At 41.0% G+C, this 17844-nt stretch overlaps 1 protein-coding gene across 2 annotated transcripts in view; it reads left to right on the top strand.

The window, feature by feature from the left end:
* Zfyve9 (zinc finger FYVE-type containing 9) overlaps positions 1-17003 on the top strand; it is a 101175-nt gene extending 84172 nt beyond the window's left edge. For both annotated transcript variants that reach the window (XM_010610316.2, XM_010610317.2), the window contains 4 exons: positions 5210-5375; positions 8596-8701; positions 11771-11947; positions 13557-17003. In XM_010610316.2, coding sequence (XP_010608618.1) covers positions 5210-5375; positions 8596-8701; positions 11771-11947; positions 13557-13718 — 611 coding nt within the window. In that variant the 3' untranslated portion in view covers positions 13719-17003. The remainder of the gene's footprint in view (positions 1-5209; positions 5376-8595; positions 8702-11770; positions 11948-13556) is intronic.
* The last annotated feature ends 841 nt before the right edge of the window (positions 17004-17844 follow it).

Here is a 17844-nt window from a genome sequence, read left to right on the forward strand (position 1 = left end):
CCCCTGTTATTTATTATTATTCTGTGGCATCTTACTCTTTAGCAAATTAAAACTACCATGAGAGTGCTTAGTTCTCCAAAAGAGGAGTCTCTTGTACAGACATCATGGGACAGTGACATAAAAAAAAAGAGATGACCTTTCATAGCGCTGGAATGAGGTACCTGAGGGAATGAATGCATGTGAGATCAGGTAAATCATTGGGTGCAGAAAGGTGAATATGTAAGTGAAGTTTATCCTTCTTGCAAGGACACTGTGGTCATCATTTGAGGTACAAAATGAAATGTGCTTGCTGTGTGGTTGCTATAATTAGATGTGACACATCCTGATTAAAAATTAAATGAAGGACTAATCAACACATTTATTCACTTTGTTGTTCTATGCTTGATCATATTTTGACCGAGTTATTTTTGTTGCATTATAAATTACCCCAGAATTTAATGGCTTAAAACAACTGTTTTATCATGCTGGTCAATTCCTTTTAGAGACATCTTGATAGGGTAGTACAGGGATAGGTCAACCCTGCTACGTGATGTTTTGGGGTGTCTCAGTTGGAGTTACCTAAAGGTGGGAATTATTTGATGGCAGCAAGTTAGACTTATCTGAAGGATTGTTCACACACGGGATGGGTCCTGGCCTGGGATTACTTAACAGCCAGGTGTGAACCCTGGAGTCTTTACCAGCCTTGGGATGGTTGGGCTTCCTTAGTGGCTCAGCTCTCCAAGCACAAGTGATATAGCAGTGAGGTAGGTAGGTAGCTTCATTCCCTTTCTGGACCCAGTCCTGAAACTTACAGCGTCACCTCCACCATACTCTAGTGTTGGAAAAAGGGAGAGGAATTTGACTGCACCTCTTGATGGGTGAATGTGATGGCAGCATTGTAGAAGAGCATTGGGCTATCTTTGGAAAATAATCACACATGATGACAAGTTTTCAATTCCACAATAGCTCACTCCAAGGTTCTGTCTAAAAGCAGAGCTGGGCTTCTGCTCTCTTCCATTGCCATGAACTGTTGCTCCTCTGCTCCGTGCGCCATCCTGACTTGGAGCCAGATGATTATGGACCAAAACCTCTGCAAACTGCTTGCTATGGGTGTTCTCCAGGATCAAAGTGTGACTGTAGTGGTGTAAAAGGAGAAAAGGGAAAGAGGATTTCCAAGTTTGGAGAGCCATCCAGGTTTTCCTGGATTTCCAGGTCCAGAAGGGCCTCCGGGGCCTCTGGGTCAAAAGGTTGATGATGGAATTCCAGGACCACTGGCACCAAAAGGAATCAGAGGTCCTCCTGGACTTCCTGGATTCCCAGGAACACCAGGTCTTCCTGGAATGCCAGGTCATGTTGGAGCTCCTGGTTCTCAAGGTATCCCTGGATGAAGTGGAACCAAGGGAGAACATGGATTTGCAGGCAGTTCTTGCTTTCCTGGTTTACAGAGTCCTCCAGGAGCTCTTGGGATCCCTAGTATAATTATGGCATCACTGCCAGGACCAAAGGGTAACCCAGGATATCCAGGTCCTCCTGGAATGCAAGGCCCAGCTGGTCCAGTGGGAATACCTGGACCAATTGTCCTCCAGGACCACGAGGTTTATTGGATTTCAGCTTACCAAAGATTAAAACTAGACCCCTATGTTTCACCATGCACCAAATTAAAATCGAAGTGGATTAAAGATCTAAATATGAAAACAGAAACACCAAACTTGCTGGAAGATAAATTAAGTTAAACTCTTGAAGATATTGGCATAAGAAAAGACTTTATGAACAAATTCTCAGTAGCACAAGAACTAGCACAAAGAATCAACAGCTGGGATCTCATCTTTTAAAAAGCTTCTACATTGCAAGAGAAATCACCAACAGAGATAAGGAAAAACCTACAATGTGGGAAGAAAAATTTACCAGCTGTTCTTCAGACAAAGGTCTACCATCTAGAATATATAAAGAACTAAAAAAATCAGGCCCCCCCAAAACAAAAAGACTCAATTCAAAATTGGGCATCTGAAATGAACATACATTTCTCAGACAAAACGTAAAAGTATCAAAAAAAAAAAAAAAAGAAAAAATGCTCCACATCACTGTTCATTCGAGAGATGCAGATGAAAATAATGCTGAGATTCCACCTCACCCCAGAAAGAATGGCTGCTATCAAGAAATTAACCAGTAACAAATGCTGGTGGGGTTGTGGGAACAAAGGAACCCTTCTTCATTGTTGGTGGGAGTGCAGACTGCTACAACCACTGTGAAAATCAATATGGAGACACCTCAGACAACTAGGCTTAGAGGTTCCATTTGACCCAGCTATTCTGCTGGGTATCTTCCCAAAAGAATTAAAAGGATCCTACCACAGTGATATATACGTACCCATGTTTATAGTGGCACAGTTTGTAATAGGTAAAACTTGGAAACAGCCCAGTTGCTCATCAACAGGAGACTGGATAAAGAAGATGTGTTTTTTAATAAAATGGAGTACTACTCAGCCATTAAAGAATGAGAAACCAGAGTCATTTATAGATAACTTGAGGCCATACTCTTAAGTGAAATTAAGAAGACACACATGTAAATACCAAATACTTTCTCTGATGTGAAAAAGTGTAAATAAGGATGAAAATGTATAATTAATATTGTGTCGCAGGAAGAAAAGAGAAGGATGTAGAGAAGGAGTAGGGGAGGTGGGAGGGGTATGAGAAAGGTATAGTTTCTCTGGTGTGATAAACTAAAAGTGATGTTTTGTAATAGGAAGAAAAGATCTAAAAGGTATTGGGCAAATGGGAGGGGTAGGGAAAGGTAAAAAGGGAAGAGAAAAAAAGTGAAAAGGAAAATAAATGGAAATAAAGTCTTTGTAAATAGGGAAGGGTGGAGGGGGGAAGGGAGGATAAGGGTATGGGGAAAAAATAAGAACCCAGATCTGTCATGTAAAGGTACAAGATCCCAATGATGAATGTAACTGTACCGTATACCTAAAATGTACCAATAAACTCAATGAGGAAAAAAAAGGTGGAGCTGGATTCCAGTGTATTAAATGAAACATATAATCTTATATATATTTATAGATTTTGGCTTTCATTTTTTTTGGTAAATTTAATAAAACAGTGAAATGTGGAGTACATCAATATTTCACAATTAAATTTTATAAGTCTTTTTCTTGAGACATCTTCCTATGTAGCCATAACCAAGGTTGGCCTCACACTTGCAGTTCTTCTACCTCAGGCTGCTGAGTGCTAGGATTACAGATGTGAACCACCACATCCAGCTTTAACAGTTTCTTAACAGCAATTTTTGCCCTTTTTTAAAAAATTCTTTTGAGACAAAGTCTCATTATACATATTTGCTATATAGCCCAGGCTGGCCCAGAACTTACAGCAATCTTCCTGCCTCAGCTTTCTGAGTGTTGGGGATTACAAGCTCGTGCCACTATGCCCAGCAATTTTTTGCTTTATAGTCAGAGTTGTGAAATTTGCTAGGTGTGGCACTGTAAAACCAGCACTTTGTGAGGCTGAGGGAGGAATATCACAGGTTTGAGGCTGGCCTGGGTTACAGAGCAAGACCCTGCCTTTAAAAAGCCTAGATGCCCACTGATAGCTAAATAGATAAGGAGAATGTGATATATATACACAGTGGAGCCATAAAGAAAGATGAATTTGAGTCATTCTTAGGAAAATGGATAGATCTTAAAACCACAGTGTTAAGTGAATTAAATCAGATATAGGTTAAATATCAATAAATATAAATATAAATAAATTAAAGAATAAAATAAAGAAGTAGTAAACAGGGACATAGACTTTTTAGAGATAGGAAACCAGAACAGAGAAAACGGGAGGAGGTGAGGGGAAAGAAAGAGTATCGAAAATGATCAAGATACAACATATATATGTGCACCAGTGCCTCCATATTGTGTGTTACAAGCATTTTATTGGTATAACTTACCAGGTCCACAGAGCTGGGATGTGGCAGGACTGGACTTAAAATCACCTCCTTGTACTTCAGACCCTATACCTTCCCATACCTTCCTATACCTTGGCAGTTCTATTCTAATGGTTTTAAGCTCAAACCTTGGAGTCTTTTTAACACTTTTCTCTTTATGTGTGCTTGTGATACATAATAGATTAAATATTTTGAAAAGAAATTATTAAGTACTCAGGCATGGGAGCACACCCCTATAGTCTCATTCACTTGGGAGTCTGAGGATCACTTGAGCTCAGAATTTTGGCTAGCCTGGGCAGTGTAGGTGGACAAGGTATCCAAAAAAACCAAACCAACAAAGAAATCTAGAAGCTGAACAGTCCCATTTTGTCTAAAGTGACTAATATCTATATGATGAAATTAAAACTGTTGAAATTGTGTCTTTATAAAGTCGTTAAAGAACACCCTTTAAATATTGGTAAGATGATAAGTTGAACTGGCACAGTTCATTACAAATGCAAGGCAGTACTTGTAAAAGTTACATGTTTATATCTGTGGGTGGGAATTTCTTGGATCTTGGAACTCACTGTGTGTTTCAGTAGAGCACTTGGCTGACGGCCTATTTATTAAATTTTTACTGAGGCTCTTTAGAAATTATCTCAGCAGACAAAAATGTGTACCAATGAACCAGGGTAATTGCTCAATAGTGACAACTTTTACCCTCTGTTTCAGTATTTACCTTTGACTGAGGTAGGCAGACACTGAAAAGTAGTTACCATCTGTTGGCTGGTTGCCACGTGAAACTCTGTTGTAACTTTGCCTTACTCACTGTGAATAAATGAATTCCTAAACCTACTACTGTCATTTAGTTGGTGATTTAATGAACATAGAGCATAGACTTGTCATTTCACTCTGTGCCAGGTGATCATAGTAAGGTAAGATAGATGGAGATACAAACAAATGATCAGAGGATGGTAAATGTAAGGGGTGCAACAGAAACAAAATGCTCCATGAATCCAAAAGAGCAAAGTGACTATTTTTAAATTTTTCCTTTGAGCAGTCTCAGGAGAAACCCTTAGCTGTATCTGAAGTGAAATCAGCAGGCAAATGTTTAAACAGAGTCCATGTTGGTGTTTGTTCTCATGGCTTTTTCAAAAAGTAAGAGATTTTGCTAAAAACAAAACAAAACCTCTTTGTGTCTGTCATCTTGGGAGAGCAGAGTGAAATTATGCTTTTAATATCAGAGGGATTTTCTGTGTTTCATCTGCCCCCTCCCCTGTCTTTGCACTGTTTCCATATGTATTATTTTGGTGCTGATTCTTAGATGGCGTCATGGTCCAGATCACCGCCGAGAACATGGACTCATTGAGGCAGGCACTTCGAGAGATGAAAGACTTTACCATCACCTGTGGGAAGGCAGATGCAGAGGAGGACCCCCAGGAGCACATCCACATCCAGTGGGTGGATGATGACAAGAACGTTAACAAGGGGTAAGTGCAGCCAGCCTTGCCACTTGTGGCACTTACAGGACAGGCTCTGGGTTTTGTCTGCTGTCTACACTGGTATTTTAGTTTTTCTGAAAGGCCATCTATGAAGAAGGACTATACAACATAGAATGCTAAGTTTCTGGTGTGTTAGCTTAATTTCTGAAGGAGTTTCTGTATATATTTTTGAGGAAAAGATGACAATAATTGACGAAACAAAAATAGTCCTTCTAAAGTTACTGAGATAATAGAAACGCCTAGCCTACTGTGGTAATGCACACCTATAACCCAACACTTGGGAGGCTGCCACAGGATCATTGCGAGTTCAAGGCCAGCCAGGAACTACGTGGCCAGACCCTGTCTCAGAACTCCCCCCGCAAAAAAAACCCGAAACATCTAACCTGTTTTCTAATATTGTTTCATTCTATATAATAGATAATTAAGTACCAAAAGACTAAATAACTTACCAGGTCCCCCAAACTAGGATGTGGCAGAATTGGACTTAAAATCACCTCCTTGCTCTTCAGATCTTAGACTTTTTCCAGTATGTGGCACTTTTGTCCTAATGGAGATTGCTGCATATGAATTTTCAATTTCGTCTCTAAGGGCCGTCAGTGTAGTGGGTTTTCTGCAATATATGACATCCTTTAGCATTCCCCATATGAGGGTAACACTATCTGTTGAAAAAACATTATACTATTATTCTTTTCCTGAAATGTATATACATTTTTTGTGGGCTCTGTATATATATGTATGTTTGTAGATATTTATGTTTGTTCATTTTGGTTTGGGGGTTTTCTTTTTTCTTTTTTGAGACAGGGTCTCACTAGGTAGCCCAGGCTGCCTCAAATTCACTGCAGTCATCCTGCCTCAGCCTTCCAAGTGCTAGGATTACAAGTGTGCACCATTGCACCCAGCTTCAACAAAATATTTATTTTACTACATTGCCCTTAGAATGTAAGTTCCACGAGGGCAGGGATTTTTATCTGTTTCATTTATTGCTATGTCACCGGCACCTAAAACACTGTCTGGCATGAATAAATATACTGTACTTCATTGTATTAGCCATTCTTACATTTTTTTAGTTATTTATTCATCCATCTCTTCATTTACCCATCTTCCCATCCATCCATTCAGGCTATGTCAGGCTTCTGGAAGTATAAAACTGCTTGCTATAGTAGCACATACATTAAAATTGGAAATACAAAACTGAATTCCAGGGGCTGGGGATGTAGTTAGATGATAAAGTGCATGCATAGCATGTGTGAGGCCCTGGATTCAATCCCCAGCACTGAAAAAGAAAAGGTAAAAATAAATTCCATGTCCCTGCCAACAAGTGGTTCAGTCTAGTTTTGTAGTTACAAATAAGCCAGTGTGGAAGATGCTGACAGAAAACTACCTAACCTTTCTAGGTTAGGTATAGGATATAAAGATCTATAAAAGAAAAAACAGGAAACCTGGTAGATGTGGTAGGACAGTATTCAAAAAAGATTCACTAGAGAATTAGCTGGTGCTTTAGGCAAATCTGATGGAATGAGTATTTGCTACAAAGCTGTGACAGAAGGGGTATTTCAGACTGAGGAAATATTAGGAATAGAAGGCATTTAGAATGTAGCATACAGGGCCGGGGATTTAGTTCAGTGGTTCTGGCACCTGCCTTGCAAGCAGGTCCCCCCGACAAAAAAAAGTACCATACAGATTTTTTTTAATTAAAAAAACTTTTTAAATAAAGCAATTTTTTTCCTTTCTTCCTATCAAACCTAAGGCCTTGAGCATACTAAGCACACACTCTACACTGAGCTATCCCCACCAGCCAAAAAGAAGCAATGTCCAATTAATGAGAATATCTGCCTATTTTATAGGTAACCATTTACAAAACTTCCTGTTTTTCATTGGAGAATTCATTTTCAAAATCAGTTTAGGGGCTGGGGATTTAGCTCAGTGGTTCCGCCACCCGCTTCACAAGCACAAGATCCTGAGTTCGATCCCCAGTACAAAAAAAAAAAAAAAAAACCAAAATCAGTTTGTGTTTAACTCTGTTGTACTTGGAAATGGATGTAATTCATAGAATTAAAAAAAAAAAAGAAAGTGGTCAATCTGAAAATCTGGTGCCAAAAGCTGTCAATAACTGACAACAGCAAAGTGCCTCCTCCTACAGCATCTACTTGTGGCAGGTGCTTAGAAAACAGGACAAAAAGTAGCTAGAGAATGTGCTAGAACACAGGAGGTCACTTTTTCACAATGTTCCCATCCCTGAATGTGTTTTGCCTCAAATTATGCCAGTCACCTGAGTGTGCCTTTGTGAAGGGTGAAGTGCTGCAGGGGCTTGAACACAGGCACGATCATGTCAAGCAAGTGTTCATACCCCAGCCCCTGGAGTGCCTTTTTTTTTTTTAATATTGTTCCCAGATGAGTTAGAACTTTAATTTATGTTGGTCAGGTAATTTTGAATGAATAAAGTGAATGCCTGATTTTTAATCTGACTTTCGATATATACAGAATCGAGACCAAACAAGCTTGAAAGTTTGTTAGGAAGAGTTTAGAACCTTTGTTTCAATCATTTCAAATCCTTACCACATATTTAATTTATTTGGAATCTAGGCATGATAACATAGCATTGATGGGAATTTGTTATGATACATAAGTACTGGTTTATCAGTTTATACCAGCACTGATAATTAACACTTGGTCAAATAAGTCTTACACATTCTTTGAACTCCTAAGTCCCAGACATTGGGTCAGTAATGGAAATATAGTGCACAGAAGTGATTGTGTCGTGCTCCTGGTCCTTCAGGAGTTCATTTGTAAGACAGATTGCAAACATATGATGAGTGTTAGAGTCAGGAGCAAAATGGAGCAGACTGGGTGAGTAGCTATGGAAAGAAGCAAAGAAGGAAGAGCAGGTTTGATTAAAGTTGTGTACATCAGAAGAGCCAGCTCCTAAGCCTAGCATGGTGACACATGCCTGTGATATGAGGCTGAGGCAGGAGGACCAGGAGTTCAAGGCCAACCTGGAGCACACAGAGACCCTGTGCCAGCTCCTGGAGAAATGTCCACTTTTTCATATGTGTGCTGATTTATTTCATTGCACAAGCCCTTCCCATTAGAGCTCTGTTCAAGTTTGTTTTTGTCTGTATTTTGTTGGGATGAGGTATGGTCAGCAAGGCATCCAGTGTAATTAGCAGAAAGACTCAAGAAGACATGTCATTTCCTTTCTCTTTTTCAGTGTTGTAAGTCCTATAGATGGGAAGTCCATGGAGTCTATCACAAATGTGAAGATATTCCATGGATCAGAGTATAAAGCAAATGGAAAAGTCATCAGATGGACAGAGGTAAGGAAGTGAAAATATAATAAATATATATTACATATAATATATATATATATCTGAGGAAAAAAGTCTCCTCGTTTACCTGCTATACTTTAATTCACTCTGGTCTGTCTCAGATCACTAGGAAGAAGTGCCACCAAGTGCAGTCTACTGTATGCTGTTGTATATGTTTCCTATGAACTGGCTTTTAGGGACATACTTGCATTAGGATTGAAAAGGGGTGCATCTCCATGCCACACTCTGTTAAATCTCTCTTAGTAACATGGTCTTTATAGAGACTTACTTCACAATAAGAAAAAGTTCAAAATGCATGCTCTGCACATGTACGAATCTGCCAAAATGAAACCCATTAATCTGTACAACCAATAAAATAAAGGTGTTTTTTTTTTAAATAAAGCTCATAGACTTAAGTATTTGTCAAAATTACAAGGCAAACTCAGATCTGGCCAACTCCTGACCTCTTTTCCCCTAAATTTAGTTGCTCCTTTAACTTGGAGGCTGTGTTAGGGGCCACTCAAGGAATAAGGGTGATACAGGAGAAATGTAATTCCCATCCTGCTAGATGTCAAATGTGCCAAGTTCATGTCCCATGAAATTGAAGAATGAATCCCAAAGGACAAAGGAGTTTGAATAGGAAACATTTATTGGGGAATAGGAATTGCTCCTGAGAGACAGGAGGAGTCTCAAAAGTGGGTTGCCACCAAGGCCCTTTCTCTAAGAATGTTTTATAGAGCCAAATCACGAGATGCATATAAAATCACAAGGTGAGTACAATGTGGGTCAAAGTATATTCAATAAGATTACAAGTATAGCTGCTTAGCTAATACTGATTCAGTAAGGAAGCAGATCATGTAGCAAGAGTACATGGAAGGAACAAAGGCATTTTGAGAAGGGATTGGTCCAAATGCTCTGCTCACCTACATGGATGACTACTGTCTCTTTGGACTTTACTGGACCAGGGATAACAAGTGTAGTGTAATTCCAAGGTGCTGCTGTCCCTTAGGGAGGCATGTAGGGCTGGTCATCATATTTTTATCTTGAGGCCTGGCCTTCGACAATTACACCTCCAGACACAAGTTTGATGTCTTTATTTTTCTGCTGACTTTCTTGAAAGACAAGTCCCTTTCCAAGTGTATATTAATTTCTTTCTAACTTAGCTGCTTGTAATAAGGGGAGCAGGTTGGCACCTCCTGCGTGTGTGCAAATCATATATATCAGAAAATTAATTCTCAAAGAGTAAATAGGTAGACCCTAGGTCTCTTAAGTGCTTTCGAACCTCATACTTAGCTGTGAAATAAAACATTGACTTGTAAGATATCTAGGGTTCCTTCCAGCTTTAAGGCTTAGTTTTTCTTTTTAGTTGTGACTTTTGGCTTTCCCATTTCACACTGAGGCAGAAGAGGTGAAGTGTCTTCTTGATGTCCGTGTGGCTGCTTCTTGACAGCATGGGGGTCACAGCCTGGTCTTGGGTGATTGTTTCAAGTAACTCATCATTTCTACCTGGCTGTTGTCCCACACAGCTGATTTTAGTTATTTACTTTCTCATGATATCCCTGTGACACGTTTCGAGCAGTGCAGAGTCTAGAACTCTTCATAGCTTGTGATTTATTTTGACCTTCATCCCCTCCCTTAGCATCCCACTCAGTGAGGTAGGTGGGCTTCCCACTCCACTATGCAGATAGGGACACAGGCTTTACTGATGTTGTGCATAGTAGAGCAGGGGCCAGAGTGGTCTCCTGACTCCTCCAAAGCTCTCACCATCATTTCATGCTGCCACTCTCCCCAGAGCATCCAGGCCATAGAGCTTCTGCCCCTTCCGTTAATGTTCTTGGTATAATAAATGTTTTATTAAGCATGAAGCTGGGCTTTGGTATTTTTTTTTTCCTATTTTTCCTTTATATTGTTACTCTTTATAATGTAGAGGATGGATGCTTTACATTTTTTTACAGAGGTAAATTAGGCACTAGAAACCCTTTGAAGTTAGGTAAGGTAGCATACATCTAAAACGCTGGCATGTGGCAGGCTGTGGCAGGAGTATCATTGCTAGTTTGAGGCCAGTCTTTATTAGTTGAGACCCTGTCTCAAGAAAAAAAAATAGGAAGGAGGGCAAGGGGAAGAAGAGGAGAAGTTGGGGGAGGAAGCAAAAAAAAAGTAGCAGTAGTAGTTCTTTGAAAGCTTGGTGTGATAGCTTATTTAAGTGTAGACCCAGCTACTTGGGCAACTGAGACAGAAGGATCACCTGAATGCAAGAGCTCGGAGGCAGCCTGGGCAATATAGTGAGATACCCCCCCACACACACACAAAAAAAAAACCCATGTCCTTTGATTAAAGTTTGCTCTGTGTGATTAGGACGCGGGTCTTGGCTCCGGGTTTGCTATGTTTCTGCCCATGCACACATGGACACATTTCTGGCCTCCATAGCGCCAGAGCCACATGGAGGGCAAAGCTCTGCAACAAAAGGCGGAAGTCTGGGGTTCTGGGCCTGGCTCTGTCTTTACCTACTTCTGTACAATTGAGTGGGTGATCCTCTTCTCATTCATGAGTACTCCCATAGAATGAAGGGGCTGGGCCATACTCTGTCAGGACTATTCTGTTGTTTTTTCCTTGTGGTACTGAGGATTGAAACCAGGGCCTTTACAATGAGCCATATCCTTAGTCCAATTTTCTATTTTGTGTTTTGAGACAGGGGGTCTTGCTAAGTTGTTCAGACTGGGCTCAAACTTGTGGTCCTCCTGCCTCAGCCTACTAAATACTGGGATCCCAGCTTATTAAGAAAACTGTCTATACATACATGTTACTTTTTTAGAAGTGTCAGTTGCAAAAAATCTAGGCATGTCAGGTTCAGAGGAGAATGTACCTTTAGACCATGATGGAGGTTTGCAGGCAGATAGGACTGCCACTGTCAGCACGCGGGCACAGGAGTGATAGCAGAGCCTCATTTTTCATGGCCCAGGGACTTCGGCGTCCTGATGTGCCCATCTTGGAGAATCAGGGTGCTTCTATACAGTGAGCCAGTCTACTTGTTTCTGCCAAAATATGGTGCAAGTGTAAGTCTCTGTATTTTGGAAACAGGTGTTTTTCCTGGAAAATGATGACCAGCATAACTGCCTGAGTGACCCTGCAGACCACAGCAGACTGACCGAGCATGTCGCCAAGGCTTTTTGCCTCGCTCTCTGTCCCCACCTGAAGCTTCTAAAGGAAGATGGCATGACAAAACTGGGACTCCGTGTGACACTTGACTCAGATCAGGTAAGGAAGGTCTTAGGATACTCTTGTATCTGGCTGTAGGCAGTGTCCATATTTTCTGCAATGTGAGTTTTTTCCATCGACTCAGAGCTTAACTCTGTAGACCCTGCCCTGAGCAGATTGGAGCATTCTGATTCTCCCTCTCACAGTAGTAATGCACCCAGACGTGCTACTCAGTTAGGTGAATTCAAAGCCATACTCTTTACCTTCCTACCTTCCTGTAGGGTGAGAATATGTGAGGACCTGGTGCCACCTGTGACTGGCATCTGCACTACTCTCTAACACTCTCAGCAGGCAGGTCCCATGGGGTCATTTTTTGTTGTTGCTTTTTGAGACAGGGTCTTGCTATGTAGTTCAGGCTGCCCTTTAACTATAACTCAAACTGGCTTCGAACTCTCAGTGATCCTCCTGCCTCAGCCTGCCAAGTTCTGGGATTACAGGCATGTGCTACCATGCCAGGGCTCTAACCTTATTTTCTTAATCCTGATGAAGCACACTTCTGATAACTGAACTTTGAAGCTGTCCATAGTTTAGTAAGGTTGCTCTTGACAGAATTTCCATGCTAGTTAGTGGCTAGAATTGAACTTACTTCTCTAATAAAGTAATTGTCCTATTAGTTCAGATCTATTGCCAGGCTTCCCTCCCTGTCTTAAGGTTTTTTTGGTGCTCTGTGTAAGAACAATCTAAGTCTTCAGTCCCTATGCCCAGTTCCTTTCCACGTTTCTATCCTATGGCCAAGCACTCTTTGTCTCTCTACATTTCTTTTGGATTCTAGATTACTTCAGCCGGTCCTCTTGGTCTTGCTTTGATGCTTACAAACTGCCATTTGTCTTTTTTAACCCTTTAGCTTCGAGTCTTTAAGTGGGCTCTCAGCTTGACAAGCCTTCTAGAACTAAGTATCAATTGTTTCCAAAATGCTGCTTGTAACCTGAGTGCTTACAGGAAGACACTGGTTCCCAAGTACCGTACTGTGTTGTCAAATAATGAAAGGTTATGTGTCTGGCTCTACTTGCTGACTAGCATCCATCAACAAGTACTTCTTTTCTACTTAAGACCTTGCCCAGTGCTTTAGGGAGCATATTAGGCTACTACCAATGAAGCAGCATGGTCCTGTCCCAAATGGTGCTGATAATGGAGCTGGAGAGTGAACTCTCTCAATGCAAGTAGAGAACAAGTAATTTTCTGGGAAATTTATGAGCTGCCTCGGTCAGGAGTGCTGTTATCTTTGAATCCATGTTTTTAGGTGCTCAGAAAATGGTGCATGAATGACTCGATGGGCTGAATAACACATGCATTGTCTATTTCTCATTTTAACAGTCAAAGGTTAAAGTATTATTCCTGACTCTCCGTACCTCCCTATGGACCCCCAACCCCTTCCCAAGAAAATAAAGACCCTAACAAAGTACATGACTAGCCCAAGATCTTATGGTTATGAAGTGTTATGAAGGATGAATATAGGACAGGATGCAGTGTGACAATGCAGAGAATTTATATCTACTGTTGAGTGTCTAGCTGTGACCAGCAAGGACATTGCTTTTTCTGTTGAGTCTCCTTAGCTCTCAGCCCCCATCTTCTCTGCCTAGTAACCTGTCATCCCTTCTCTCTGGTGTAGGTTGGCTATCAAGCAGGGAGCAATGGCCAGCCCCTTCCCTCACAGTACATGAATGATCTGGACAGCGCCTTGGTGCCGGTGATCCATGGAGGGGCCTGCCAGCTCAGTGAGGGCCCCGTCGTCATGGAACTCATCTTTTATATTCTGGAAAACATCGCATAGACAGGACTTCATTTTTTTCTGTTTCAACCTGTTGCAACAGCAGTCATACCCAAATCATTTGCACTTTAAAACTGGAAGATTAAGCTTTTGGTAACACTATTAATGGGGGGCGGGGGGAATAGGGTGGGAATAAGGGTTTGGGGGGACGGGGGGGAAAGGGTGGTTGGGGGAACAGATGTTCCATAATTCTATGTCTTCTATGCATTGTCCACCAAGACCTGGACAGCTTCTGTTACTGCACAACAGTCATGCTATCTTTACAGCTAATCCCCTTCTGTTACTGTCTAGACAAGAACTCGGCTCCTCTAAGATTACTATGGTCATGTGCTCAGAAATGCTTAAATGGGTACAACCTTCACCAAGGGTGGGGTGGGAGAGCAAAGGAAAAATAAACCATGAAACATCAGTTTTGCACTCTGTACAGAAATGATATAAAAAGGACAACTCCACAAAGATCTTGTCCCAGTTATATCACAGCTGTTTACCAAGTAGAAGTCACACTTAGATTGTTTGTTTTCACCAGATTACCCGTTGAAGTGAATCAAAGACCAAAGGGAGCCGTGTAGCCATGGAGGACCTCCATGTAGTCATGGAAGCGGCTCAGTGTAAAGTGAAGTCATTTGGACAGCGAGCTGAGTGCGGGATCACTTGAGGTCTGCCCAAGTGAATGGCAGGTACTAAACTGGGCCTTTCTGTGAAAGCTGACAAAAGACACCCAAGACATTTTTAATTACTATGTAGTAGAAATATTTTTAAAAACATTTTATTGGGAAAGCATTTAAACTTCCAGGAAAGCTGCAGGTACAGAAAATCCCACTACATGCTCTTCATCTACATTCACTTATTGTTCACTTATTAACATTTTGCCCCATATGATGTTTCTCCCCAGCCCTATAAAAAAGTGAAGCATTTAAGTTGCATATATCATGGCCCTTTACCTCTAAGTATTTTGATACTTATTTCCTATCTATACGGACAGCCTTAAATAACTGCAAAACAGTTCTTAACTTTAGTCAAGTTCCCATTGATAGCATCCCCTCTGCTCCCAGCAAACCTAGGCCTAGGAGCAGACGCAGCACGTAGCTGGCATGACTTGCCTTTATTTTTATGTCATTGGTATCTTTCGTGACTATAGGCCTCCCCATCTTTGTAATAGAATACCTCATTTTGAGTTGAAGTTTAGAATCAGTTTATGCATTCATGGCCAGAATCACCTGATACCATCTGCCTCGCATTGAGGAGGTAACTCTGATAACCTGGAAAGGTGTTGTCTGATTTCTCCGCTATACCCTCCCGAAATAATAACCACATGTAAAGACATTGTTAAACCATGCAAAGATCTTGCTCATCAAAATGTCCCCTTAGATTTAGCACACACTGACATTTCATATCTGTACTGACACTGTACTACAACACTTGCAGAATAATTTTCCAACTCCAGAACTCCATCTGCATTTACCAACTGAATTTAGTAATTATAAATAGAAGCCCTTCTTCCCTATTTTATTCATTCATTTAATTTTTATTATGGCCTTGTGAATTCTTTTTCAGTGATTTTAATTTATTATTTTGGTGCTTAGTTCTCAGCTGTGACCAAATGGAGCACCTTCAGGCTGTTTCCTATATCCCTATGAACATAATTAATTTGTAACACTTCCTTTTCTAGCTTAAAAATTCTTCAGGCTAATCTAATGCTTATTCTTATCATCTCGGAATCAGCCATTTCGCCAATGAGCCCTGGTTTCTTTTAGTGGTCATGGTACAAGAAGCCAAGGTCTGGCTTACCCAGGATATAGATGATATATTTTGATAATTTTCAAAACTTATCTTGGAGCTAGGTGTGGTAATGAATGCCTGTCATCCCAACTACTCGGGAAGACTGTTAATTTCCAGGCCAGTTTAGGCAATTGAGAGAGACCCTATCACAAAACCTAGGAAGGGCTGTGGGTGAAGCTCAGTAGTAGTTGTCGGCTTAATCCCTAGTTCTGCAAGGAAAAAATTTATTCTAGACACAGACCAAATGGATCTACAAGCCACAATTTGCATAATACTGCTGTAGGGCGACTCATTCCTTTTCACTAGCATCTTCTGAAAGGCCAGGACAGGGCACACTAGAGTTCTCTGCTTTTAGGTGAGGTTCCGGGGTTCCATGCAGGCCTGTGGGCCAGTGAGAGGCCACTCCCCAGTGGCTGGAGCTGGGCCTGGCACTTGGCAGAAACAGACTGTGGAGCTGTGTTCAGGGCAGTAGCTGTTTCCCAGGTGCCCAAAGGCCTTGCCTGGAAAATTTAGCTGGGTTCTTCCCTCTCCGTTATTTGGGGTTAAGGGTTGTATCTATAGCTGCTTCTTCAAAGGTGTTGGCATTAGGAGCTATCAAGAAATGGATCTGGAACCTTCCCCATAAATTCAGAGGACTAGAGCTTCTAAACTTCCCCTAAACCCATGGCACCAGCATTAGGACTGTGCCCACAGCCCAATGAGAACAGGGGCAGGTATATTTAGTGTTAAATATCCAGCTTAGGTCTAAATACACCTCAGAAGTCTGGCGCTTTCATAGTGGCTGGTCCTGTTTACAGTGTATTTTCCTCCTCTGCTAAATCCATCTTGGCATTGTACACTCTTTCTTCTGGATCAATGCAGGCTTTTAAATTTTTCCACTAAAGACAATATGTGGCCCTGTATAGTCAGGTCCATCCTCAAGTAAATAAAAATGTCCTTTATGTATAGTACAATCAACTTAAGGGATTGAGTGTAGAACAACCAAAACTACTTTGTTTTTTCCTTGTGTTTATCTTTGGCTTTATACAATGTGTACAGTAAGAATAGCGAAGAGCTGAAGCATCACATTTATAATCAGGTAAACTTCTAGATTGTAAACTTAAGTAGTGAGCTGTCACCCTCCTCCTTAACTGAAGAGAAATAGAATTGCCATTCTAGTAATTTATTAAATTTTTAAAATTATTGAATGCTTGCCAAATGCCAGGCAGTGTTTTTCCATTTGTTCTTATCAACACTTTCTGCATTCCAGAGTGGCACAGATAGGGGATTTTGCCAGTGTAAATCCCCATTCTCCTGTCTTCTCTGACCCAGAATGGTTCCTAATGGAAGGACCAAAAGTTCCAATTAAATTTACCTCTATGATCATGTGGGAAACAGTTTAAACATTTAACACATTCAGACAGGCAGCTGATTACACAGTTTCTGGAGTTGATAGTGGTTTCTACTTTAATGCTAAAATAGTAATTTAAATAATGGTCACGGGACTTGTAGGAGTGGTTTACATAGACAGAAGGACTAAGGAATACAGCAGGAAAAATGACACCCATCCTCAAGGCTGGGTAGCCTTGAAAAGGGGGAAAAGAGGCCAGGAAAAGGGAAAGATTCCTTTGTGATGGAGCTGGACCAGAGTACCAGTCCCAGCCTCACCGTTCCAACCTGCAAAAAGCTGACCGTACTTAAAGGGTAAGGCCTTCTAGGAGAGGGCTTAAATTCTGGGAAAATGAGCTCTCAAAATGTGGAAGCAACCATGCCAGTTTCAGAATGGTGCTATGAAAAAGAAAAAATAATGTTACAAGAAATCTGTCCTTTAATTGGAGCAAAACTTCTAATTGTGAGCAATTTCTTCCATATTCAGTTCACTAATTCAGAAGAAAGTATGTCCTGCATTAGATCAAAGAATTTAGGGCCGGGGATTTAATGCTCAGTGGTGCCACTGCCTGCCTCGCAAGCATAGGGTCCTAAGTTTGATCCCAGGTACCAAAAAGAAAAAAAGAATTTAAAATCTGAAAATGATTTTTGGGTCATTCCTGGTTCCCAACTGCGCATGAATGACAAATCTTCAATGTTTTGGTTACAGTATTTAGATGAGGAGGCTGGGCAGGCCCCTCCCACTACCCATGCAAGCCTGTGCTACAACAAAGAGCTTTTAAGAACCCCAGTCTCCAAGTCCAGTGGGTAGCTTTGTCTTGCCTAGGTCAGCCCTGAGGTTTTGTTTTATAAAGAGCAGTGAAGCCCACTGAAACCGAATGTGTTACAAAGGACAACAATCGTTGGAGCCATTAAAAGTGCCCTATTGAAACAAGGTATTTCCAGTAGAAACCTGAATTAGGCTTGTCAGAACCTTTGCAGA

Source organism: Fukomys damarensis, unplaced genomic scaffold, assembly GCF_012274545.1.
Source record: "Fukomys damarensis isolate Sample0158 unplaced genomic scaffold, DMR_v1.0_HiC HiC_scaffold_23, whole genome shotgun sequence".
NCBI lineage: Eukaryota > Metazoa > Chordata > Mammalia > Rodentia > Bathyergidae > Fukomys > Fukomys damarensis.